The sequence below is a fragment of the Pseudophryne corroboree genome, unplaced genomic scaffold (genome assembly GCF_028390025.1).
Source record: "Pseudophryne corroboree isolate aPseCor3 unplaced genomic scaffold, aPseCor3.hap2 scaffold_1179, whole genome shotgun sequence".
In the NCBI taxonomy this organism is placed as follows: Eukaryota; Metazoa; Chordata; class Amphibia; order Anura; family Myobatrachidae; genus Pseudophryne; species Pseudophryne corroboree.
In genome coordinates this window covers 75,972-102,354 of record NW_026967804.1, presented here as the reverse complement: position 1 = coordinate 102,354, position 26,383 = coordinate 75,972, and the positions used below count along the sequence as shown (strand labels likewise).

The 26,383-nt window shown below is 47.2% G+C and overlaps 1 protein-coding gene across 1 annotated transcript in view; it reads right to left on the bottom strand.

Annotated features, from left to right (window-relative positions):
* Positions 1-535: 535 nt before the first annotated feature.
* Positions 536-26,383, bottom strand: part of LOC134990569 (gastrula zinc finger protein XlCGF26.1-like) — a 42,271-nt gene continuing 16,423 nt past the window's right edge. Inside the window, exon 2 of the mRNA XM_063950698.1 lies at positions 536-4,518. Within this exon, the coding sequence (XP_063806768.1) occupies positions 3,188-4,518 (1,331 nt within the window). The 3' untranslated portion in view covers positions 536-3,187. The remainder of the gene's footprint in view (positions 4,519-26,383) is intronic.

Below are 26,383 nucleotides of genomic sequence, written 5' to 3'. Positions count from 1 at the left end.
TTAACACTTTCGGATTATTCCCTCTATCCGTTGGTTCATACATAGAAGGATCATAAAACAATTATCATTTGGGCCTGTGCATAGTCCCTCAGACGTAACGTCTTCCCTGGAAATACTGGTGGATGGAGCCCTTCATTCGCTTTGCCAGGATTCAAGGGTGGTCAATCTGTTGAAATCAGAGCACTACATTTTGGCCACCGTGCTCGATCCTAGGTGTAAAGCCTACATTATATCTCTCTTTCCGGACACAAGTCTGTAGAGGTGGAAAGACCTGCTGGTGAGAAAATTGTCAACTCACGCGGAACGTGACCCGTCACCAGCTACTCCTTCATTTTCTCCAGCAACTGGGGCTGCGAGGAAAAGGATAACATTTCCGAGCCCACCCGCTGGATACAAAAGTAACAATACAAGTGACACATTAACAGGAAATTGTTTCTGTCACCATAGCGACAATTATCTGGAAATAAGATAATACACAGACACATAAAAAGACTCAACGGAAATCTTTTGTTTTAAAAAAACTTTATTTCATATCTTTAATAAACAGATTTTTCTCTATATTTTAAACTTAAAAAATACTTTACTCTGCACAACATGGATAAAATATCCTTTAAAGCACAGAAACAATTCAAGTTACATTATAGTATTGCACGTAAGTAAAACAGATTCATATCAGGAGAGCCAAAACCCTATGGGGGTCATTCAGACCCAGCCGCAATAGTGGCCCGCAGCAGTTTACTGGTGGTGACAAAATGCACGTGCAGAGGCTGCAGACACACGCATTGTGGCCGCATCCCTGAGGGGTGAATGAGGGCGGGCCAGGACCATTTTCCAGGGGATGCGTTCATCTCTGATTAACCCCCTATAAGCTTCCAGAGTGCACCTCATATCTCATCTTTTCCAAGTTACTACAAATGATATGAGATCGGTGGCAGCACTACTTTCAGGATTATTACACAGAACACACATAAAGGCTGACACAGCAAATAACAGGAACACATATAAGGGATTCATTAGAAATAAGGAAGAATAATCATTAAGTCTAATTATCAACTGGTTCTGTGCAGGACCCATACACCTCGTTACTACCTCCAGCAGCCCCTGGTACTGCACTGTGACCATCCACCCTGTCCCCCGCCTGCTGTCACCTGCCCTATCTCCCCCTACTACTGCCACTGCCCTGTCTCCCCTTCTGACACCTTAGCACTGCTTGGGGACAATATTACCCACAGACAGTGCCTCCGTCAGCCCCCGCTACAGCACTAGTGCCACCACCCTGTCTCCCCCTCTGACATCTCAGCACTGCTTGGGGATTCTTGGTACTGCTGGTAACAGTCCTTTATCTGCAGATGGAAGTAAACAAGCAGGGCAGTAATGAGGCAGAAGCTGCTTCTGGTACCATAGACCCTGGTAATATAGGGCTGGGAGAGTCAGTAAGATTATGTAATAGTCACCATCTTACAGGCAGCCGGAGGAGGTAGAGAATGGGTGTTATGTGGCAGGAACGGGCTGGTTAGGTAACAGCCTGGCTGCTGCATTCTGTACAAGCTACAAGCGGTGCAATTCTTTTGCTGGGAGACCCAGGTAGAGGACATTGCAGTAGTCTATGTGTGATGATACAAGTGCATGTATGACTGTAGGTAGATCTTCTGAGGGAATAAAGTGCTGGAGTCTGGCTCTGTTCCTCAGATGAGGATCTGATTGTGGCTGATACCTGATGTCTAAGTGTCACTCCACCATCCAGGACACCAAGATTCCGCATATGGGGGGTCATTCCGAGTTGTTCGCTCGTTGCCGATTTTGGCAACGGAGCAATTAATGCGAAAATGCGCATGCTACACAGTGCGCTAAGTATTTTAGCTCAAACTTTGTAGATTTAATCACGGCAGAACAAAGAATTTCCATCGTTGAAGTGATCGGAGTGTGATTGACAGGAAGTGGGTGTTTCTGGCCGAAAACTGACCGTTTCCTGGAAGTGTGCAGAAAAACGCAGGCATGCCAGGATAAAACGCAGGAGTGTCAGGAGAACGGGGGAGTGCCTGGCTGAACGCAGGGCATGTTTATGACGTCAAACAGGAACTAAACGGCCTGAGCTGATCTTAGTGTTGGAGTAGGTCTGGAGCTACTCAGAAACTGCTAAGAATTTTCTATTCGCTATTCTGCTAATCTTTCGTTCACAATTCTGCTAAGCGAAGATACACTCCCAGAGGGCGGCGGCCTAGCGTGTGCAATGCTGCTACAATCAGCTAGCGAGCGAACAACTCGGAATCACCCCCATGATCAGCATTTTGTAATTCTGAACCCCCAAGCGTAATTCTGCTTGGTAGGCAAAGCTGAGCTGTAGCCCTGTCCTTTGTTGGTGAGCTTCTATCACAAGGACCTGTTTCACCAACTGGCATCACCCACACCTGGAGCTCAGCTAGACAACCATTTAGGATTGGTACTGGGTTCTCAGTAACCAGAGCAAAAGACAGGTCATCTGCATAGCAGTGGTAGATGAGGACATGACATCTGATTATTATACCCAGTGGTAGCATGTATATTGCAAAAAGCATAGGAGATAGGATAAGAACCTTGAAAAACAACGCATGGCAATGATGAGTATACTCCAGAAGATTAAAATGGTTCTTCACCTGAGTTATGTCTATTGGCCCTCATTCCGAGTTGATCGCTCGCAAGGCGAATGTAGCAGAGTTACACACGCTAAGCCTACGCCTACTGGGAGTGTATCTTAGCTTCTTAAATGTGCGACCGATGTATACGCAATATTGCGATCACCAAGCTCGTAGCAGTTTTAGAGTAGCTTCAGACTTACTCTGCCTGTGCGATCAGTTCAGTGCTTTTCGTTCCTGGCTGACGTCATAAACACACCCAGCGTTCGCCCAGGCACTCCCACCGTTTCCCCGGCCACTCCTGCGTTTTTTCCGGAAACGGTAGCGTTTTCAGCCACACGCCCCTAAAACGCCGTGTTTCCGCCCAGTAACACCCATTTCCTGTCAATCACAATGCGATCGCCGGAGCGATGAAAAAGCCGTGAGTAAAAATACTATCTTCTTAGTAAAGTTACTTGGCGCAGTCGCAGTGCGAACATTGCGCATGCGCTCTAAGCGGAATTTCACTGCGATGCGATGAAAAACTCTGAGCGAACAACTCGGAATGAGGGCCATTGTGTGCAACAAGAGCTGGTTTATTTCTCAGAGTATAGAAATGGCCTCTCACCTGTGTGACTTCTCTGATGTATAACACAAACTGATTTTCGTGTAAAACATTTCCCACACTCAGAACATGGAAATGGCTTCTCACCTGTGTGACTTCTGTTATGTCTAACAAGAACGGTTTTGTGTGCAAAACATTTCCCACACTCAGAACATGGAAAAGGCTTCTCACCTGTGTGAATTCTCTGATGTATAACAAGTTGTGATTTCTGTGTAAAACATTTTCCACACTCAGAACATGGAAATGGCTTCTCACCTGTGTGACTTCTGTTATGTCTAACAAGATCTGATTTGTGTGCAAAACATTTCCCACACTCAGAACATGGAAATGGCCTCTCACCTGTGTGACTTCTCTGATGCTTAACAAGATCTGATTTGTTTGCAAAACATTTCCCACACTCAGAACATGGAAAAGGCTTCTCATCTGTGTGACTTCTCTGATGTATAACAAGTAGGGATTTCCAGGTAAAACTTTTCCTGCACTCAGAGCAAGAAAATGGCTTCTCACGTGTGTGACTTCTCTCATGTATAACAAGATTTGATATGTGTGCAAAACATATCCCACACTCAGAACATGGAAATGGCTTCTCACCTGTGTGAGTTCTGTGATGTATAACAAGATCTGATTTCCGTGTAAAACATTTCCCACACTCAGAACATGGAAATGGCCTCTCACCTGTGTGAGTTCTGTGATGTATAACAAGATCTGATTTCCGTGTAAAACATTTCCCACACTCAGAACATGGAAATGGCTTATCACCTGTGTGACTTCTCTGATGTTTAACAAGATCTGATTTATGTGTAAAACATTTCCCACACTCAGAACATGGAAATGGCTTCTCACCTGTGTGACTTCTCTGATGTCTAACAAGACATGATTTCCGTGCAAAGCATTTCCCACACTCAGAACATGGAAATGCCTTCTCACCTATGTGACTTTTCTGATGTATAACAAGATCTGATTTGTATGTAAAACATTTCTCACACTCCGGACATATCAGTGGCCTTTCACCTACCTTACCTGTGTGTGGGTTAATACGCTTTGTGTTCTGTGTAAAACATTTGGCATCTACAGAACACGGAAACACTGTATCTACTGTCAGAGCTGTAACAGATGCACCAATATCAGAGTGATCAGGAGAACATTCACCAGGATCAGGGGGATCAGCTGATAGAGCTGGATGTATGATTGGGGTAATGGGGTTATCTCCTCGAGAATCCTGTCTACTGCCATTATCTTTTATGTCACAATCCGGGGATAACATTAGATGTCCTTCTGAGATATTCCTGCTTGTGTGTCCATCTGCTGGAAATAAAATACATTATGGAAATGTGACATTTTCTGTAACAATATTAATCTTGTAAACAATAGGAGAAGACGACTCTCTGGGACACTTAATTATAAATGTGTGTGTATAATAAAACATAACTTTTAATGAAGGCTTTATAATACTGTGTCTCAGACTATCATTGTGTCCACCCTCCTGAGAACACTCACAATAACAAATGTAATAATAAGATTTTACTCACCGGTAAATCTATTTCTCGTAGTCCGTAGTGGATGCTGGGGACTCCGTAAGGACCATGGGGAATAGACGGGCTCCGCAGGAGACTGCGCACTCTAAAGAAAGATTTAGTACTACCTGGTGTGCACTGGCTCCTCCCTCTATGCCCCTCCTCCAGACCTCAGTTAAGGAAACTGTGCCCGGAAGAGCTGACATTACGAGGAAAGGATTTTGGAATCCAGGGTAAGACTCATACCAGCCACACCAATCACACCGTATAACTTGTGATAAACTTACCCAGTCAACAGTATGAACAACAACAGAGCATCAAACAATGGATGCCAACATAACATAACCCTTTATTAAGCAATAACTATATACACGTTTTGCAGAAAGTCCGCACTTGTGACGGGCGCCCAGCGTCTACTACGGACTATAAAAAATAGATTTACTGGTGAGTAAAATCTTATTTTCTCTAACGTCCTAGTGGATGCTGGGGACTCCGTAAGGACCATGGGGATTTTACCAAAGCTCCCAAACGGACGGGAGAGTGTGGATGACTCTGCAGCACCGAATGGGCAAACACAAGGTCCTCCTCAGCCAGGGTATCAAACTTGTAGAACTTAGCAAATGTGTTTTAACCCGACCAAGTAGCTGGGGGGCAAAGCTGTAATGCCGAGACCCCTCGGGCAGCCGCCCAAGAAGAGCCCACTTTTCTTGTGGAGTGGGCTTTCACAGATTTTGGATGTGGCAATCCAGCCGCAGAATGAGCCTGCTGAATCGTGTTACAGATCCAGCGAGCAATGGTTTGCTTTGAAGCCGGAGCACCCAGCTTGTTGGATGCATACAGGATAAACAGCGAGTCAGTTTTCCTGACTCCAGCCGTCCTGGTTACATAGATCTTCAAAGCCCTGACTACATCAAGCAACTTGGAATCCTCCAAGTCACGAGTAGCCGCAGGCACCACAATGGGTTGGTTCAAATGAAAATATGACACCACCTTCAGCAGAAATTGCGGACGAGTCCGAAAGTCTGCCCTGTCCATATGGAAAACCAGATAGGGGCTTTTACATGACAAAGCCGCCAATTCTGACACACGCCTAGCCGAAGCTAAGGCCAATAAGCATGACCACTTTCCACGTGAGATACTTCAGCTCCACGGTCTTAAGTGGCTCAAACCAGTGGGATTTCAGGAAACCCAACACCACGTTGAGATCCCAAGGTGCCACTGGTGGCACAAAAGGGGGCTGAATATGCAGCACTCCCTTAACAAACATCTGAACCTCAGGAAGAGAAGCCAGTTCCTTTTGAAAGAAAATGGATAGAGCCGAATCTGGACCTTAATAGAGCCCAACTTCAAGCACATAGTCACTCCAGACTGTAGGAAGTGCAGGAACCAGCCCAGCTGGAATTCCTCTATAGGGGCCTTCCTGGCCTCACACCAGGCAACATATTTTCGCCATATGCGGTGATAGTGTTTTGCCGTCACGTCCTTCCTAGCCTTTATCAGCGTAGGAATAACTTCATCCGGAATGCCTTTTTCCGCTAGGATCCTGCGTTCAACCGCCATGCCGTCAAAAGCAGCTGCGGTACGTCTTGGAACAGACAGGGCCCCTGTTGCAGCAGGTCCTGTCTGAGAGGCAGAGGCCATGGGTCCTCTGTGAGCATTTCTTGCAGTTCCGGGTACCAAGTCCTTCTTGGATAATCCGGAACAATGGTGGTCATTCCGAGTTGTTCGCTCTGTAATTTTCTTCGCATCGCAGCGATTTTCTGTTTATTGCGCATGCGCAATGTTCGCACTGTGACTGCGCCAAGTAAATTTGCTATGCAGTTAGGAATTTTACTCACGGCATTACGAGGTTTTTTCTACATTCTGGTGATCGGAGTGTGATTGACAGGAAGTGGGTGTTTCTGGGCGGAAACTGGCCGTTTTATGGGTGTGTGTGAAAAAACGCTACCGTTTCTGGGAAAAATGCGGGAGTGGCTGGAGAAACGTAGGAGTGTCTGGGCGAACGCTGGGTGTGTTTGTGACGTCAAACCAGGAACGACACTGACTGAACTGATCGCACTGGCAGAGTAAGTCTCGAGCTACTCAGAAACTGCAGTATATTTCAGCATTGAGACAGAGACTGACTCGTCCCATACAAAAACAAAGGTGTTGGATTTTAGGAAGGCTGATTTTGTAGGGATGGGAAAATGTGTAAGCGATTCTTTGGCAGAGTGGAGGAACTTGGAAACAGTGCAGGAGAGGTGGGAAACATTCAAATGTGCAATATTGAAGGCAACAGACCTTTGTATCAAAACTGTTAGGAAAAACACAAGGAAAAGGAAGCCAGTGTGGTTTGCAAAAGAAGTAGCAAATATTGTGAGAGCAAAAAAGATGGCTTTTAGGAAATATAAGCAGACACAAAATAATGAAGACAAAAAGATATATCTTGTTAGACAGAAGGAGACAAAGAAGGTAATCAGATGTGCAAAGGCACAAGCTGAGGAGAAAATGGCCCAGTCAGTGGGTAAAGGAGGCAAAACTTTTTATAGGTATATAAGCGAAAAGAGAAAAACAAAAGGCGGAATTATAAAACTAAAGACGGACACTGGGAGTCTTGTTGAAGGAGACAATTTAATAGCAGATCATCTTAATGATTATTTTTGCTTAGTATTTACTACTGAAAGAGAGGGGAAGGGGCCACAGTTAAGTTGCAGGGATATTCAGGAAAATTAAACAAGTACATTTACAGAGGAGAAGGTCCTAACAGAACTCTCAAAGCTGAAAGTGGACAAATCTATGGGGCCAGATGGGATACATCCAAGGATACTAAAAGAACTTAAAGAGGTGCTGGTAGCACCATTGACAGAATTATTCAACCAGTCATTAGCTACAGGAGAAATTCCAGGGGACTGGAAAAGAGCAAACGTAGTCCCACTGCACAAAAGTGGAAGCAAGGAAGAGGCAAACAACTACAGACCAGTGAGTCTTACATCAGTAGTGGGGAAATTGATGGAAACACTCTTAAAAGAAAGAGTTGTAGATTATCTCAAATCCGGCAATTTACTGGATCCCAAACAGCATGGATTCACTGGGGGGAGATCATGTCAAACAAATCTTATTGACTTTTTTGATTGTGTGACTAAAGTGATGGATAAAGGTGGAGCCATGGATATAGCTTATCTAGACTTTAGTAAGGCTTTTGACACAGTTCCACATCGCAGACTGCTAAATAAACTTGAAAGTTTGGGATTAGATATTAGGATTATTGAATGGATAAGATCTTGGTTGAAGGATAGAAAACAGAGAGTTGTGGTAAATGGAGTGCATTCACAGGAGGGAAATGTTACCAGTGGAGTACCCCAGGGATCTGTACTTGGACCAGTGCTTTTTAATATCTTTATTGGTGACATTGCAAATGGCATTAAAGGGAAAGTATGCCTTTTTGCAGATGACACAAAGGTATGCAACAGGGTAGACACACCAGGTGGGGTAAAACAAATGATTGAGGATCTAGGTAGACTAGAGGAATGGTCAAGAGTCTGGCAATTACAGTTTAATGCCAAAAAATGCAAAATCATGCACTTGGGTCTCAAAAATCATAAAGCTAAATACAGTATGTCAGGTTCGGTCTGGTTTGTGTCCCCGGAGGGGGCGCTAGTGGGTCAGAGGTAGGATGGAAGAAGTGAGGATACTGGATTGGATTCCTGCGCATGTGCGCAATGTTGTTTATTTAAGCAGAAAGATAAAACAATATGACAGCAGGAATACTTGGAGAAATAAACAATAATAAATGCAATGGGTATGATGCAGCGTGGAAGCTGAAAGTCTATGGCAAAACAGTGAGAGTCTATGGCAATATGCTGGTATGGGAACCAGAGATGATAAACACGTGGAGCCAGCAGAGGTGATGATAATGGTAGCAAACCTGGTAGCAGATGCAGAAGACTTGATGCAGGGTTCACAGTGCTATTGAAAAGCACAGGCAGCTTGCAAGCTGATTCACAGGTGAGGTGATGAGCTGCACCTGGAGATGGAGTCTCTACAGCTGAGGCTGAAGCACACTGTGTTGGAGATTGGTGTGAAGCCTGTAAAGGAATGCAGGAATTGCTGATGCTTGTAGTTCCACGGAGCTGTAGTAGGATAATCAGGAACATGGAGTAACAAGCAGGTAACCAGGAACACGGGGATCTGGAGACTGGAACACGGGAACTTACACACTGAATGCAGCAGGAGAGCTGGAGGGGTTGCTGGAACTTGTAGTTCCACAGGAACAGCTGGGAACTGGAACAGCTGGGACCTGTTGTTCCACAGGTCCACTACACAAGGATATCTCTGTAGACAGAGGATTGCAAACAGGAGCCACCTGTTCACGGGATGTGACGTGTTGTCCAAGGCGATGTGAGAGAGCCACAAACTGGAAGTTATACCTCCTGCCCAGCAGTGATTGGACACAAACTGCAGGCAGAGATACTAGCTGGATTAGGTGTCCAGATCAGCTGTGAGTTAGCTGAAGCATTCCAGGCTGCAGAGGACTGAAAACTAGAACTGGAACAGAACTGAACTGGTTAGGTGGAGCACGGTGAGCTGTGGGCTGCAGGAGACTGAAGACTGGAACAGAACTGGAACTGCTGGGACCTGTAGTTCCACAGGTCCAATTCACAGGGGATACTCTGAGGACAGAGGACTGAAGCCAGGAGAGCCCTGTTCACTGGAAGTGATGCAATGGAGACTGCGGATTCCTGACAGTACCCCCCCTTTTATGGGTGGGCACCGAACACCCACGAAGGAACTTGGAGGATCCTTGAAAAAGAACTTAGGAATACACAAAAGCAGAGGTCCTCAAAAGTCTTCCCAACTTTCATCTTCAGAAGACAGATTTTCCTCGTCAGAACAAGTAGACCATTCATGGTCATTTGAGACAGGTTTTACTTCCTGGAAGAAGGCATAACTCGGAAGGATAGAACCCCCCATAATGTAACTTGAGTCGTCATCAACAAACTCACTTTCAGAGTCAGAGTCCAGGTCTAGTGTGGTCATGGGCGCCTTTTGTTTAGGAATAACAGTATCTGAGACAACCTGTGGACCAGTAGATTTGAAGCTATATGAGACACCAGGACTAGGGTTTACGGCAGCATAGCCAACACTTACGTCAACAGATGGTAGACTTTGAACTGGTTCTGGAGCTCTCCAATTCCTGTAATTCTTGAAATCTCTGATACATTGATTCAACAGAACCTGTTCATGTTTGGAAGGAGTTGAGTCGAAAAACTGAGAACTGGAAGACTGATCAGATGTTGAATCCGGGGAGTCAATACTTTCAGAAGTGTTGCTGTAGGATGGAGACACGGGAGTATATGCAACTTTCAAATCTGAAGTCTGAGAACCTTGTCTTGACTTTACAGCTTGGAAATCTTTAATAGCTTGGTCTAATGTATCCTGATCTTGCACAGACAGAGATGTTGGAGAGGATTTAGCAGTAGACAAACTGTTGACAAATTGGCCAGAATGCCCAGATGACTCTGAATACATAAACTTTGGAGCAAACTCCTGTTTTACGGCTTCGCAGAAAGCGGGAAGATCATTCAGTAGCGGATCTTTAGATTCAATGAGAGGATTCGCCCAGTCCAGTGCTCTACCTTTGAAGAACAGGAGGAAGTATCTGATTGCATTGGCTGGAGAAATAGTCACTGAAGGTTCCGACTCAGTAAAAGCGAGGTATTGGCTCGCCACTGCACGAAACTGAGCATAGTCACCATCAAAGTAGACTGGAGCTTGTGTATCTAGTGGACACTTAGAATGCTGAATGTCAGTTGAAGTCTCGGAAGACAATGTAGGACACTTGAGAGTTGAGGACTGGAATAAGCATTCAGAAGCAGGAGTAGAATCAACTTGAAATGCTCGAGGGTGGAGAGAGGACGTCATCTCCTGGATTGACTGACGGGAATTCTCTGCTGAGGTTGACAGAACGCTAGAAGCTTCATCTTGGGGTGAGATGCGTAGAGCCTCCATCTGGGTTGAGGCAACTGCAATATCTGCAAGAACTGTAGACTCTGGACATAGCGACAGGAGTTGCTTACTTGAAACACTGGAGAGAACCACACCGGGTTCAGAGGAACTGGAATCGGCAGGAACCGACGACAACTTTGGACAAACGGATGGAACAGGGATTTGTCCAGGACTACTTGAATTGACTTGAACCGTAAGAGGCTGATCTGGACAGATGGATGGGACCGGATTGGGTCCAGATAAGCTTGAACCGGCTGGAACCGAAGGAGTCCTCGGACTGACGGATAGGACCGGATTTGATCCGAGGATGCTGGAATCGGCTGGAACCGAAGGAGGTAGCTCAGCATTGGAAACAGAGCTACTCGGGCTGGCTGGAACCAGAGGAGGCTGATCTGGACAGACGGATGGGACCGGATTGGGTCCAGATAAGCATGAACCGGCTGGAACCGGATTTGATATGAAGAGACTGGAATCGGCTGGAACCGAAGGAGTCCTCGGAGTGACGGATAGGACCGGATTTGATCCGAGGATGCTGGAATCGGCTGGAACCGAAGGAGGTAGCTCAGCATTGGAAACAGAGCTACTCGGGCTGGCTGGAACCAGAGGAGGCTGATCCGGACAGACGGATGGGACCGGATTGGGTCCAGAAGAGCTTGAAGCGGTAGGAACCGGTGGAGTCCTCGGACTGACGGATAGGACCGGATTTGCTCCGAGGATTCTGGAATCGGCTGGAACCGAAGGAGGTAGCCCATCATTGGCGCCACTCAGGCTGGCTGGAACCAGTGGAGACTTTGGACCGACGGCTGGAACCGGGCTAGGTCCATTGACACTTGATTCTGTATAGACAGAATCCGGATGTTCTAATGATCCCTCTTGGAGTGGTACTGAGCTGGTAGCACTCTCTGAAGTTGGCAAACAAAAGTTCATGTCTGTATCTGTGACTTTAAGAATTCCTCCTGGGATCTTGGCCCTGGATTCCTCACTTGAGGCTGAAACTCTAAAGACCCCTCCTGGGGTTAATAGATCAGACACACTTCTTTGAGTTGCATGCCCGGATGCCACTTCTGGAACCTGAACATCAGATACCCCTACTGGGGTCACAACATCAGATGCCCCACCTGGGGCTGTAATCACAGACGCCCCTTCTCGGGCTGTAGGCACGGACGCCCCTTCTCGGGCTGTAGGCACGGACGCCCCTTCTCGGGCTGTAGGCACGGACACCCCTTCTCGGGCTGTAGGCACGGACGCCCCTTCTCGGGCTGTAGGCACGGATGCCCCTTCTCGGGCTGTAGGCACAGATGCCCCTTCTCGGGCTGTAGGCACAGAAACTACTTTAGTTATGGGTAACATAGATAGTCTCTGTTGATTTCTGAACTTGGGATTGGGTCTATTTGTCACAGGACCCCAATCGTATACTTTTTGGACACTCCTGTCCGGGGTAAAGGAACTTGAAACTGTAGAGGATACGTTGGAAGGTTTGCAGGTGAAAACACTGTGATGCTGGGACCTGTCACCAACTTTTGAGTTACGGAAGGAACAGTCCTTAATAAGATGACAAGAACTCCCACAGTAAAAGCAGAGGTGAAGCTGCTTGCGATGCCGGCGTTCAGCTTCCGTGAGTTTGGAGCGCGGGTAGCTCTGGAATCTGCCCTCTCTCTGCATAGGAGAAGAGACTTTAGCTTGAAGAAAAGTTGACACGGAGGTCGCACTAGTCTCAATACTTTGAGCAGTACTCTTCACTGCGTTTAAAGCACCACCCAGGATTTCTGGCATCATTGGAATGATTTTTGTTAGGAGACTTTGAAGTTGTTCCAATAGATGATAAAGAGTGCTTATTGGTTCAGAGTTCACAGCAGACAACAAAGGAGTCTTGAAGCTTTCAAAGGAGGAAGTCGCTCTCTCAGGAGAGTTAGCTGTGAAGGGACTGCCATAGGACTGACTTGAGCAAGATCCATCCACAGGAACGGATTGTGCAGGGAAAGTTGAAATGACTGGAGCAGGAGTGACTTGAACAGGAACTGGAGAAACAACAGAACTTGGAAGGGATTGCTGCAAGGTATCCAAACGGATAGACATTCCCTGTAGAAACTGGAACATCTGCTGCTGCGCAGCCTCTTGACCATCCAAACGGGAGACCAGATTTTGTAAGGCCCCTGACCCCACATTCTGACCACCATCCGAGTCCATGGGCCTTGGACAAACTGTCAGGTTCGGTCTGGTTTGTGTCCCCGGAGGGGGCGCTAGTGGGTCAGTGGAGGAAGGATGGAAGAAGTGAGGATACTGGATTGGATTCCTGCGCATTTGCGCAATGTTGTTTATTTAAGCAGAAAGATAAAACAATATGACAGCAGGAATACTTGGAGAAATAAACAATAATAAATGCAATGGGTATGATGCAGCGTGGAAGCTGAAAGTCTATGGCAAAACAGTGAGAGTCTATGGCAATATGCTGGTATGGGAACCAGAGATGATAAACACGTGGAGCCAGCAGAGGTGATGATAATGGTAGCAAACCTGGTAGCAGATGCAGAAGACTTGATGCAGGGTTCACAGTGCTATTGGAAAGCACAGGCAGCTTGCAAGCTGATTCACAGGTGAGGTGATGAGCTGCACCTGGAGATGGAGTCTCTACAGCTGAGGCTGAAGCACACTGTGTTGGAGATTGGTGTGAAGCCTGTAAAGGAATGCAGGAATTGCTGATGCTTGTAGTTCCACGGAGCTGTAGTAGGATAACCAGGAACACGGAGTAACAAGCAGGTAACCAGGAACACAGGGATCTGGAGACTGGAACACAGGAACTTACACACTGAATGCAGCAGGAGAGCTGGAGGGGTTGCTGGAACTTGTAGTTCCACAGGAACACAGGAACAGCTGGAAACTGGAACAGCTGGGACCTGTTGTTCCACAGGTCCACTACACAAGGATATCTCTGTAGACAGAGGATTGCAAACAGGAGCCACCTGTTCACGGGATGTGACGTGTTGTCCAAGGCGATGTGAGAGAGCCACAAACTGGAAGTTATACCTCCTGCCCAGCAGTGATTGGACACAAACTGCAGGCAGAGATACTAGCTGGATTAGGTGTCCAGATCAGCTGTGAGTTAGCTGAAGCATTCCAGGCTGCAGAGGACTGAAAACTAGAACTGGAACAGAACTGAACTGGTTAGGTGGAGCACGGTGAGCTGTGGGCTGCAGGAGACTGAAGACTGGAACAGAACTGGAACTGCTGGGACCTGTAGTTCCACAGGTCCAATTCACAGGGGATACTCTGAGGACAGAGGGCTGAAGCCAGGAGAGCCCTGTTCACTGGAAGTGATGCAATGGAGACTGCGGATTCCTGACACAGTATTAATGGCACTATACTGGAAACTACTGAGGAGGAAAGGGATCTAGGAGTCACTATTTCAGATGACTTAAAAGCAGGTAAACAATGTAACAAGGCAATGAGGAAGGCTAGTCAGATGCTTGGCTGCATTGGGAGAGGAATCAGCAGCAGAAAAAAAGAAGTAATAATGCCACTGTATAGGTCATTGGTACGGCCTCATCTAGAATACTGTATTCAGTTCTGGAGGCCATATCTTCAAAACGATATTAATACATTAGAAACTGTACAAAGGAGGGCAACTAAAATGGTGCATGGCCTACATCACAAAACATACCCAGAACCAGAAAGACTAAGAAATCTCAATATGTATAGTTTGGAGCAGAGAAGGGAAAGGGGGGACATGATAGAAACTTTCAAATATATGAAGGGTTTTAACAAAGTCCAGGAGGGAAACATTCTCCAAATGAAGAGAAGCAATAGGACACGAGGACATGCACTGAGACTGGAGGGGGGGGGGGGGGGGGGGGGTTCAGGGGAAATTTGCGGAAAAATTATTTCACAGAAAGGGTAGTGGACAAGTGGAATAGCCTCCCATCAGAGGTGGTAGAGGCTAAGACAGTAGAGCAATTTAAACATGCATGGGATAGACATAAGGATATCCTTACAAAGAAATAAGGATAAAAAAAGGTTAGTGATAAAAAATAATATTAAAAAAAAATAAAAAATAAGAGGCAGACTAGATGGGCCAAGTGGTTCTTATCTGCCGACAAATTCTATGTTTCTATGTTTCTATGTAACTGCACAGAGATGTCTTTTCGCAATATTGCGAATCTTTCATTTGAAATGTAAAGATGCTAAGATTCACTCCCAGTAGGCGGCGGCTTAGTGTGTGCAATGCTGCTATAAGCAGCTTGCGAGCGAACAACTCGGAATGAGGGCCAATGAGAACAATTGTTCTCACTCCTCTTTTTCTTACGATTCATAGCACCTTGGGTATGAGAGGAAGAGGAGGAAACACATAGACCGACTGGAACACCCACAGTGTTACTAGTGAGTCCACAGCTATCGCCTGAGGGTCTCTTGACCTGGCGCAATACTTTTGTAGCTTTTTGTTGAGACGGGATGCCATCATGTCCACCTGTGGCAGTTCCTATTGATTTGTAATCTGGTTGAAGACTTCTTGATGAAGTCCTAATTCTCCCGGGTGGAGGTCGTGCCTGCTGAGGAAGTCTGCTTCCCAGTTGTCCACTCCCAGAATGAACACTGCTGACAGTGCTTGCACGTGATTCTCTGTCCAACGAAGAATCCTGGTGGCTTCCGCCATCGCTACCCGGCTTCTTGTGCCGCCCTGGCGGTTTACATGAGCCACTGCGGTGATGTTGTCTGACTGAATCAGCACCGGTTGGTTACGAAGCAGAGGTTCCGCTTGACTCAGGGCGTTGTATATGGCCCTTAGTTCCAGGATATTTATGTACAGACAAGCCTCCTGACTTGACCACAACCCTTGGAAGTTTCTTCCCTGAGTGACTGCCCCCCATCCTCGGAGGCTCGCATCCGTGGTCACCAGGACCCAGTCCTGTATGTCGAACCTGCGGCCCTCGAGAAGGTGAGCACTCTGCAGCCACCACAGAAGAGACACCCTGGCTCTGGGGGATAGAGTGATCAGCCGATGCATCTGAAGATGCGATCCGGTGTTATGCACACCAGTGCCTGCAGGAATGTACTGGTGTCTGAACGGAGAGGGATGCAAAACAAATGAACTCACTGACAGACTGGGGAATATGACATTACGTACACAGAAGGTGATAGGGTAACAAAATAAACACAAAGTGAACAGAGAAGCCCAGAGGCTAAGAAACTGGGTGTCTCCCTAGTATTACGAATGCTCAGATGGAAAGAAGCGAGATGTTGTGTTTTAATACGTAGAGAACCCGAAATGCTGTTGCTAAGGGCAACAGCAAAACCCTAAAGGGTTACCAACGGGTGTGGCAGAAACTCCTTGGTCAGAGATGGAATAATAGACACAAGGAGAGTCTCCACAATCCTAGTCCTCACTTGCAGTGCACTGGTTCAGCTTACTGCCACTAAACTGACACCTGAACACCTTGCACAGTGAGAAAGGATTTTGGCAGGCAAGTCTGAGAATACAGCCGCAAACTTGCTAAGTTCACAGAGTACCAAAAGAACCCCAGCAAGTTAAACGACTGACTCCAGTCTTACTGCTAGGTCTGGATTGGCAGAGTGTAGTACCAAATCCCAAGGCCTATTTGCAGTAAGCAACAAACAAATACAAAGTTACACAGTACTGGCTAACTTTCAGGAACTGACTAACCAACAAAGATTCAGCAGCATCTGCTTAACCTGAGAAGAGGATTTATATAGCAGGTGCTGTCCACGCCCCACTCAGACCTCACAGACTGTGAGCACAAAAACCAGCACCGGATCCCCTGCCGTGCACAAGGCCTGTAACCACTGCACAGCAAAAGACCCGAACCGGAGTATCAGCTGCGCTCAGGTTACTCCGCTAGCACTTGCCTCCCGGTTGCCATGACGACGTGGCAGCACAGGGCAGGAGACCCTAACATCCGGACCACTTGTCCAACAAATCCCACTGAAAAATCCTTGCATGGAACCTGCCGAAGGGGATGGCTTCGTATGACGCCACCATCTTTCCCAGGACTCACCTGTTTCGGTTTTAAGAGGTCTCTGACTAGAGTCACAAGCTCCTGAGCCTTCTCCGTCAGGAGAAACACCTTCTTCTGGTCTGTGTCCAGAATCATGCCCAGAAAGGGCAGACGCGTCGTAGGAATCAGCTGCGACTTTGGGATATTCAGAATCCAGCCGTGCTGTCACAACACTTCCTGAGAGTGTGTTACGCTGATCAGCAACTGCTCCCTGGATCTCGCCTTTATGAGGAGATCGTCTAAGTATGGGATAACTGTGACTCCTTGTTTTCTCAGGATCACCATCATTTCTGCCATTACCTTGGTAAATATTCTCGGTGCCGTGGAGAGCCCAAACGGCAACGTCTGGAGTTGGTAATGACAGTCCTCTACCACAAATCTGAGGTACTCCTGATGAGATGGATAAATGGGGACATGCAAGTAAGCATCCTTGATGTCCAGAGACACCATAAAATCCCCCTCTTCCAGGCTTGCAATGACCACTCTGAGCGATTCCATTTTGAACTTGAATCTTTCCAGATAAATGTTCAGGGACTTTAAATTCAATATGGGTCTGACTGAACTGTCCGGTTTCGGTACCACAAACATTGTGGAATAGTATGCCCTTCCCTGTTGAAGGAGGGGAACCTTTACCACCACCTGCTGGAGATATAACTTGTGAATTGCCGCTAACACTACTTCCCTTTCTATGGGGGAAGCTGGCAGGGGCGATTTGAGGTAACTGTGAGGGGGCACAACTTCGAATTCCAGCTTGTATCCCTGAAACACAATCTGTATAGCCCAGGGATCCACCTGTGAGTGAACCCACTGGTGGCTAAAATGTCGGAGACGCGCCCCCACCGCTCCTGGCTCCACCTGTGGAGCCCCAGCATCATGCGGTGGATTTAGTGGAAGCTGGGGAGGACTTCTGCTCCTGGGAACTAGCTGTATGGTGCAGCTTCTTTCCTCTACCCCTGCCTCTGGCAAGAAAGGACGCACCTCTGACCTTCTTGCTTCTTTGTGATTGAAAGGACTGCATTTGGTAATACGGTGCTTTCTTAGGCTGTGAGGGAATATATGGCAAAAAATTTGACTTCCCAGCTGTAGCTGTGGAAACCAGGTTTGAGAGACCGTCCCCAAACAATTCCTCACCCTTGTAAGGCAAAACCTCCATGTGCTTTTTGGAGTCGGCATCACCTGTCCATTGCTGAGTCCACAGGACCCTTCTGGCAGAAATTGACATTGCATTTATTCTAGAGCTCAGTAGGCAAATGTCCCTCTGGGCATCCCTCATATATAGGACAGTGTCTTTTATATGCCCCAGGGTCAGTAAAATGGTATCCTTGTCTAAGGTATCCAGCTCCTCAGACAGATTATCTGTCCATGCTACTACAGCACTACACATCCAGGCCGACGCAATCGCCAGCCTCAGTAGAGTACCTGAATGTGTATAAACAGATTTCAGGATACTTTCCTGCTTCCTATCCGCAGGATCCTTTAGGGCGGCCGTATCCTGTGACGGCAGGGCCACCTTCTTAGATAAGCGTGTCAGAGCTTTATCTACCCTAGGGGAGGATTCCCAGCGCATCCTGTCTGTTGGCGAGAAAGGGTACGCCATAAGTAACCTTCTGGAAATCAGCACTTTCCTATCGGGGGAATCCCACGCTTTTTCACATAACTCATTTAACTCATGTGAAGGGGGAAAAGTCACTTCTTGCTTTTTCTCCCCATACATATAAACCCTCTTGTCAGGGACAGGGTTTCCCTCTGATATGTGCAATACATCCTTCATTGCTATAATCATGTAGCGGATGGCTTTAGTCATTTTAGGCTGCAACTTAGCATCATCGTCATCGACACTGGAGTCAGAATCCGTGTCGATATCTGTGTCAACCATCTGGGATAGTGGGCGCTTCTGAGACCTTGACGGCCTCTGAGCTGTAGGATCAGGCATAGGATGAGACCCTGATTGCCCCAAAGCATCAGCTTTATCCAACCTTTTATGCAAGGAGCTTACATTATCATTTAACACCTTCCACATATCCATCCAATCGGGTGTCGGCGCCGTCGGCGGAGACACGTCATTCATCTGCACTTACTCTGCCTCCACATAGCCCTCGTCAAACATGTCGACACACGCGTACCAACACACCACACACACAGGGGATGCTCTATATGAGGACAGGACCCCCTCAAGGTCCTTTGGAGAGACAGAGAGAGAGAGTATGCCAGCACACACCCCAGCGCTATATGACCCAGGAATCACACAGTAACTTATTGTGTACCCAGTAGCTGCTGTATATATGATTAAAGCGCTAAATTTATGTGCCCCCCCTCTCTTTTCTACCGTGAGTCTGCAGGGGAGAGCCTGGGGAGCTTCCTCTCAGCGGAGCTGTGGAGAGAAAATGGCGCTGGTGAGTGCTGAGAAAGAAGGCCCCGCCCCCTCAGCGGCGGGCTTCTGTCCCGCGATTTTGTGTAAAATTAATGGCAGGGGCTCATGCATATTACAGTGCCCAGCTGTATATATGCTGCTTTTGCCAGGAGGTAATCAATTGCTGCCCAGGGCGCCCCCCCCCCCCCCTGCGCCCTGCACCCTACAGTGACCGGAGTGTGTGGGTTAGTGTGGGCGCAATGGCGCACAGCTGCAGTGCTGTGCGCTACCTCAGTGAAGATAGGAGTCTTCTGCCGCCAATTTTGACGTCTTCTTGTTTCAACCCACCGGCTTCTGTCTTCTGGCTCTGCGAGGGGGACGGCGGCTCGGCTCCGGGAATGGACGACCAAGGTTAGGTTCCTGTGTTCGATCCCTCTGGAGATAATGGTGTCCAGTAGCCTAAGAAGCACAACCTAGCCGCAGTTAGTAGGTTTGCTTCTCTCCCCTCAGTCCTTCGTAGCAGAGAGTCTGTTGCCAGCAGAAGCTCTCTGAAAATAAAAAACCTAATAAATACTTTCTTATTAGCAAGCTCAGGAGAGCCCACTAGGAGCACCCAGCTCTGGCCGGGCACAGATTCTAACTGAGGTCTGGAGGAGGGGCATAGAGGGAGGAGCCAGTGCACACCAGTAGTACTAAATCTTTCTTAGAGTGCCCAGTCTCCTGCGGAGCCCGTCTATTCCCCATGGTCCTTACGGAGTCCCCAGCATCCACTAGGACGTTAGAGAAATTATAATTAAGACTTAGATATATCTCTCTCTTGTACTGGTAACTAACCATGAAGTATAAATGGAGATGTAGTCACTCGCCAAGTCCTATGTCAGCACCAATGTAAAACAATGGATGGGGAACATATCGTATGAGATTCTAGATGAACAATAACATCAGTCATATGAGCTGATGGATCAGAGAAATGTCTCCTAACGTTACTCCTGGAAGCATTGGTAAGGTAGTATTCCTTTATGTGTGTGCTCATACGCTGGTAAGCCTGTACATGTGTTACTCACCCTTATATAAGATATATTGCTACAGCAGAGTAGGTGTGGAACAAGGTACTTTACATGCAATACACCATATGATATCCTGTAATCATCATCTGCTAGGTTATAATCTACTTTCTCTTACGTCCTAGAGGATGCTGGGGTACATTTAGTACCATGGGGTATAGACGGGCCCTTTGGGAGCCACTGGCACTTTAAGAGTTTAATAGTGTGGGCTGGCCCCTCCCTCTATGCCCCTCCTACCAGACTCAGTTTAGAAAATGTGCCCGGGGGAGCCGGTCACAGCTAGGGAAACTACGAGGAGTTTTCTTACTTTTTTATTTTCTAGAGTTAGTTAGGTTACAGGAAGGCTGCTGGCAACAGCCTCCCTGCTTTGTGGGACTTAGGGGGGGTCGGGAATAGGAACCAACTTCCAGAAGAGTTAATGGTTCTCATGAGGGTGCTCCTGTTAGCACTAAAATCCTCAGGCCAATATAAACAATTAGTGCGGGAAGCCGGGCGCCATTACAAGGGGTGGGGCTTCCTTTCAGAGCGGATTCAGCACTCACCAGCGCCATTTTCTCCTTGCAGATCATAGGAACTAGGACACTGACAGGGAGCGCTGCCCTCCCTATTAAGGTTAGTTAGTCAGCGCCGGGCTTTTATCATAATAACTGCCTACAGGGGCGCTGTGTGGCTGGCTCCTTATACTCTGTGACTCTCTGAAGGTACTCTGGGGGAAACTGTGTCTGACATTTTCCTGTGTGTGTAAGTGTGTATATCCACATTACCATGTCTAAGGACTCTGTGTCCTGTGCTGCAGAGTGTGTATCTTCTCCTGTGGAGTCTATTCCATGTACTCAGGACTGCAATGTGCTGTCTCAGCCTTCTGAATCCGAACCCCCATGGGTGGATTCTTTAAGGGGAATGATATCCCAGATTTCAACAAGGATGTCACATACTGAGAAAGAGACGCAGGTTTTGAGACAATCTGTGGTGGGTTTGAAGTATTCAGCTCCCACTACTTCATCTAAAACCCCACCTACATACCCCAAAACACGTACACTTGCCCAGATAACACTGGTACCGACTCTGATACAGGGGACGGTGATGGGGATATGCAGGGGGGGATGCATCCATTGCTAAAGGGGCGCAGCTAATGATTGAAGCCATTAGGGATGTTTTGCATATTTCTGAGAAGGTTCCGGAACAAGTAGAGGAATCTTATTTTACAGTAAATAAGAAGTCCTCGCTTACCTTCCCTGCTTCTAAAAAGTTAAACTCCTTGTTTGAAAAATCCTGGGAAAACCCAGAGAAAATATTCAAGATCCCTAAAAGAATTATCATTGCTTTCCCTTTCCCTGAAGAGGATAGAAAGAAGTGGGAAAACCCACCTATAGTAGACGCTTCTGTACCTAGGCTGTCTATAAAGGTAGTTTTACCTGTCCCTGGTTCAACCGCCTTAAAGAAGCTGGCTGATCGCAAGATTGAAACTACGCTCAAATCACTATACACTGCTACAGGCGTGGCTTTAAGGCCCACTATTGCTTGTGCATGGATTTCTGAAGCCATAGTAAAGTGGTCAGGCACCTTACTAGAGGACTGCGATACTATGGATAGGAATGACATTTAATTATCTTTACGTCACATACAGGATTCTGCAGGTTTCATGGTGGAGGCCATGAAGGACACTGGCCTGCTACTTCCATGGCTGTCTCTGCACGCAGAGGAAAAGTGTGGAGAACCTGCCATTCACAGGTCAGGCACTATTTGGGGATGCATGGATTTCCACGGCAACTGCGGGTAATTCGACATTTCTTCACTCCACAGCAGACCCAGCTAGGAAATCTTATCCTACACCTACACTGCAGTCCTTTTGGACCACAAAATGTAAAAAATCCAAACCCCCTCCCACCTTCTTTAGAGGAGGTTGGGGAAGATCTAAAAAACCTCACCAACAGGTTCCCAGGAACAGAAACCAGGTTCTGCTTCCTTCAAATACTCAGAATGACTGTGTACCTCTCAGCCTGGAGATCAGGCAGGTGGGAACAAGACTAAAAGATTTCAGTCACGTCTGGGCGTCATCATGCCTAGACCCCTGGGTGACGGATATTGTTACCCAGGGGTACAGACTGGAGTTTCAGGAACTCTCACCTCACAGATTCTTTAAATCAGGCTTACCAGCTTCGCTGACAGAAAGTGCTATCCTACAGGAAGCCATTCAAAAACTGGTACAAACAAATGTTATTGTTCCAGTTCCACCTCACCCAAAAACCAAGGGTTATTACTCAAACCTGTTTGTGGTACCAAAACCGGACGGTTCAGTAAGGCCTATATTAAACCTGAAGTCGTTGAACCCCTAACTTGAGGGTTTTCCCATTCAAGATGGAGCCTCTGAGAGCGGTGATCTCAGGTCTGGAGGAGGGGGAAATCCTAGTATCCCTGGATATCAAGGATGCGTACCTTCACATTTTGCTCTGGCCGCCTCACCAGGCCTATCTACGGTTTGCACTACAGGACTGTCACTATCAGTTCCAGACATTGCCATTTGGCCTCTCCACAGCACCGAGGGTGTTCACCAAGGTCATGGCAGAGATCATGCTCCTCCTTCGCAAACAGGGAGTGAACAAAATTCCATATCTGGATTATCTGCTGATAGAGGCATCTTCTAAGGAGAAGCTGTTGCAGGGTATTGCGCTTTGAACTCAACTAATCTGGGATCATGGGTGGATCCTGAACCTTACAAAGTCACATTTTGAACCGACAAGGAGACTGCCCTTCCTGGGGATGATACTCGACACGGAAGTGCAGAGGGTGTTTCTACCGGTGGAGAAAGCGTTGGTGATCCAATCAATGGTCAAGGTTGTCTTGAAACAACCCCGGGTATCTGTTCAGCGCCATCTTTTCGTATGGTCTCAATAGCTCTTGCCCAAGGGCCCCAGGAGTAAAAGGGCCCTAGGCTGATAGCTGAGGGTCCCCTCTTTCCAGGGGTACCAGATTTTTGAAAATCGTCCCTGAGATATCCGACTTCAAAACAGTGGTCCCCACCCAAGCCTGTTAATTGTCCTTACCAGCTAGATATCTCGGGTTCTGTCTGACTTAGAGTTTTTCTGAGGGATATCAGCTTTCAAGCAGCTTGTCTCTGCTCCAGCTCCAGACGCTTGGTATGCAGTTTTATATTTTTGTTGGTGGATTGCTCTGAACTTTGATCCCCAAGTTCCCATTACCTCTTGAAAGGTGGGACTCTCTAGTTTTTTGCACCCATAAAAGTTAAGAAATCTATTTCCAGGAAATGGAGATATCTGCAATCAAGCAAGCTACCCTCCCACCAGAAAATTATGAATATTAAAGCCCACTCCACTATCGACCCCTCCCCTACGTATTAAACATTCCCTACCAACCTGAAAGTCATGTACCAGGGCCCCTTCATTTAGCCCAATGTCCCCTTCTACAGTTTAGTGTTCTCATTCCTGCCCCATCTGTGCAGTAAAGGATTAATTAGCAGAAATTATTTCTCCAGGTCCTACATGCTGAGCGAAAGATAGAACACCCCATATCGCCCGCTGGACATCAAAGCTGCCGCTGACAGCACTCCCACCCCTACTGCTGGAGGATGGGTAGGGGCCCTAGTGCATTGCTGTGCCCCGGGGTCTACACTGCTGTTAAGACGGCTCTGTATCTGTTCATCAGTGCATTCACCTTCTGGGGAAGATGGTAGCCTCCTACGAGGCTCTACAATATGGCAGATTCCATGTACGTTTCTTCCAGCTGGATCTCCTGGACAAGTGGTCGGGATCGCATCTTCACATGCACCAGCGGATATGCCTGCAGCTGAAAGCAAGAATTTAACTACTGTGGTGGCTGCAAACTTCTCACGTGCTCCAGGGCCGCAGGTTCGGGATTCAGAATTGGATTCTTCTAACCACAGATGCAAGCCTCAAAGGTTGGGGAGTAGTCACCCAGGGAGAAAACTTCCAAGGAAAGTGGTCAAGACAGGAATCGGTCCTTCCAATAAACATTTTGGCACTAAGGACCATATTCAATGGCCTTCTACAAGCGCTCATCTTCTGCAAGATCGAGCCATTCAGGTTTAGTCAGACAATGTCACAGCTGTGTCCTACATAAACAGGCAGGGTGGAACGAAGAGCAGGGCTGCAATGTCATAGGTAACAAGAATCCTCCTCTGGGCAGAAAGACACGCGCTGGCGCTATCGGCGATCTTCATTCCGGGAGTGGACAACTGGGAAGCGGACTTCCTCAGCAGACACAATCTCCACCCAGAAGAATACCCAGAGGTATTCAAAGGTAACACGCCGATGGGGTGTACCTCAGATAGACATGATGGCCTCTCCTCTCAACAAGAAGCTTCGGAGGTACTGTTCCAGTTCACAAGATCCACAGGCAGTGGTGGTGGACGCCTTGGTGACTCTGTGGGTGTTCCAGTCAGTGTATGTGTTCCGTCCACTTCCACTGATCCCAAGGATTCTCAAACTAATAAAAAGATCAAGAGTTCCGGCGATCCTCATTGCTCTGGACAGGCCAAGGCGGGCTTCATATGCGGCTCTTCTGGCATTACTGCTGGAGGATCCGAGGCCCCTTCCTCTTCGCGAGGCCCTTCTACTGCAGGGGCTGTTTGCCTATCAAGACTTACCACGGCTATGTTTGACGGCATGGAGGTTGAACGACAAATCTTAGCTCAGAAGGGCATTCTGAAAATGGTTATTCCTACTCTGATCCAAGCTAGGAAGGGAGTAACGTCTAAGCATTACCATCGGATTTGGAAAAAGTATGTGTCTTGGTGTGAATCCAAGAAGTTTTCTACGGTGGAGTTTCAACTGGGACATTTTCTCTTCTTTCTGAAAGCAGGTGTGGATGTTGGCCTACGCTTGAGCTTGGGTCCAGATTTCAGCCTTGTCTATTTTCTTCCAGAAACAATTGGCTGCTATCCCTGAGGTTCAGACTTTCTTGAAAGGGGTTCTGCACATCCAACCACCCTTTGTGCCTCCTACGACACCTTGGGATCTTAATGTGCTGCTGCAGTTCCTGTAATCGGATTGCTTCGAACCTTTACAGGAGGTGGATGTAAAGTTTCTTACTTGGAAGGCGGTCACGTTGTTGGCCTTGGCTTCTGACAGACGTGTGTCAGAATTGGGGGCATTGTCACACAAGAGCCCCTACTTGATTTTCCATGAGGATAGAGCTGAGCTCAGAACGCGTCAGCAATTTCTCCCTAAGGTTGTGTCAACTTTTCACATCAACCAACCTATTATGGTGCCAGTGGCTGCTGACACCTCAATTACCTCAAAGTCCTTGGATGTCGTGCTGGCTTTGAAAATCTATGTGAAAAGAACTACTCGTCACAGGAAGTCGGACGCACTATTTGTACTTTATGATACCAACAAGATTGGGTGTCCTGCTTCTAAGCAGACAATTTCAGGCTGGATCAGGCTTACTATCCAGCATGCTTATTCCATGGCGGGATTGGCAATTCCAAAATCTGTTCAGGCCCACTCTACCCGTAAAGTGGATTCTTCCTGGGCAGCTGCCTGGGGTGTCTCGGCTATTCAGCTATGCCGAGCAGCTACTTGGTCAGGGTTGAACACGTTTGCTTAGTTTTACAAGTCCTATACTTTGGCCTCTGAGGACCTCAAGTTTGGTCAATCAGTTCTGCAGGAAGCCCAGCACTCTCTCTCCTGTACTGGGAACTTTTGTACATCCCCATTGTACTAAATGGACCCCAGCATCCTCTAGGACTTAAGAGAAAATAGGATTTTAATTACCCACTGGTAAATCCTTTTCTTGTAGTCCATAGCGGATGCTGAGCGCCGGCCCTGTGCTTTGTATTACTGCATTGTTACTTGGTTCAGTATTGTTGGTTCAGCCGTTGCTGAATTGTTCCAAGTTGGTTAGTTTGGCTTTCCTTTTTGTTATGTGTGAGCTGGTGTGAATCTCACCACTATCTGTGTATTTTCTTCTCTCAAAGTATGTCCGTTTCCTTGGGCACAGTTTCTAGACTGAGTCTGGTAGGAGGGGCATAGACGGAAACCAGCCCACACTATTAAACTCTTAAAGTGACAGTGGCTCCTAAAGCACCCGTCTATACCCCATGGTACTAAATGGACCCCAGCATCCTCTACAGACTACGAGAAAAGGATTTACCGGTAGGTCATTAAAATCCTATTTTTACATTCCCATCATCAGTGTCTTACCTCTATATTCTCAATAGTAATAAGGATGATGTGTGTACGGTAAGTATGATATAGAGATTTACAT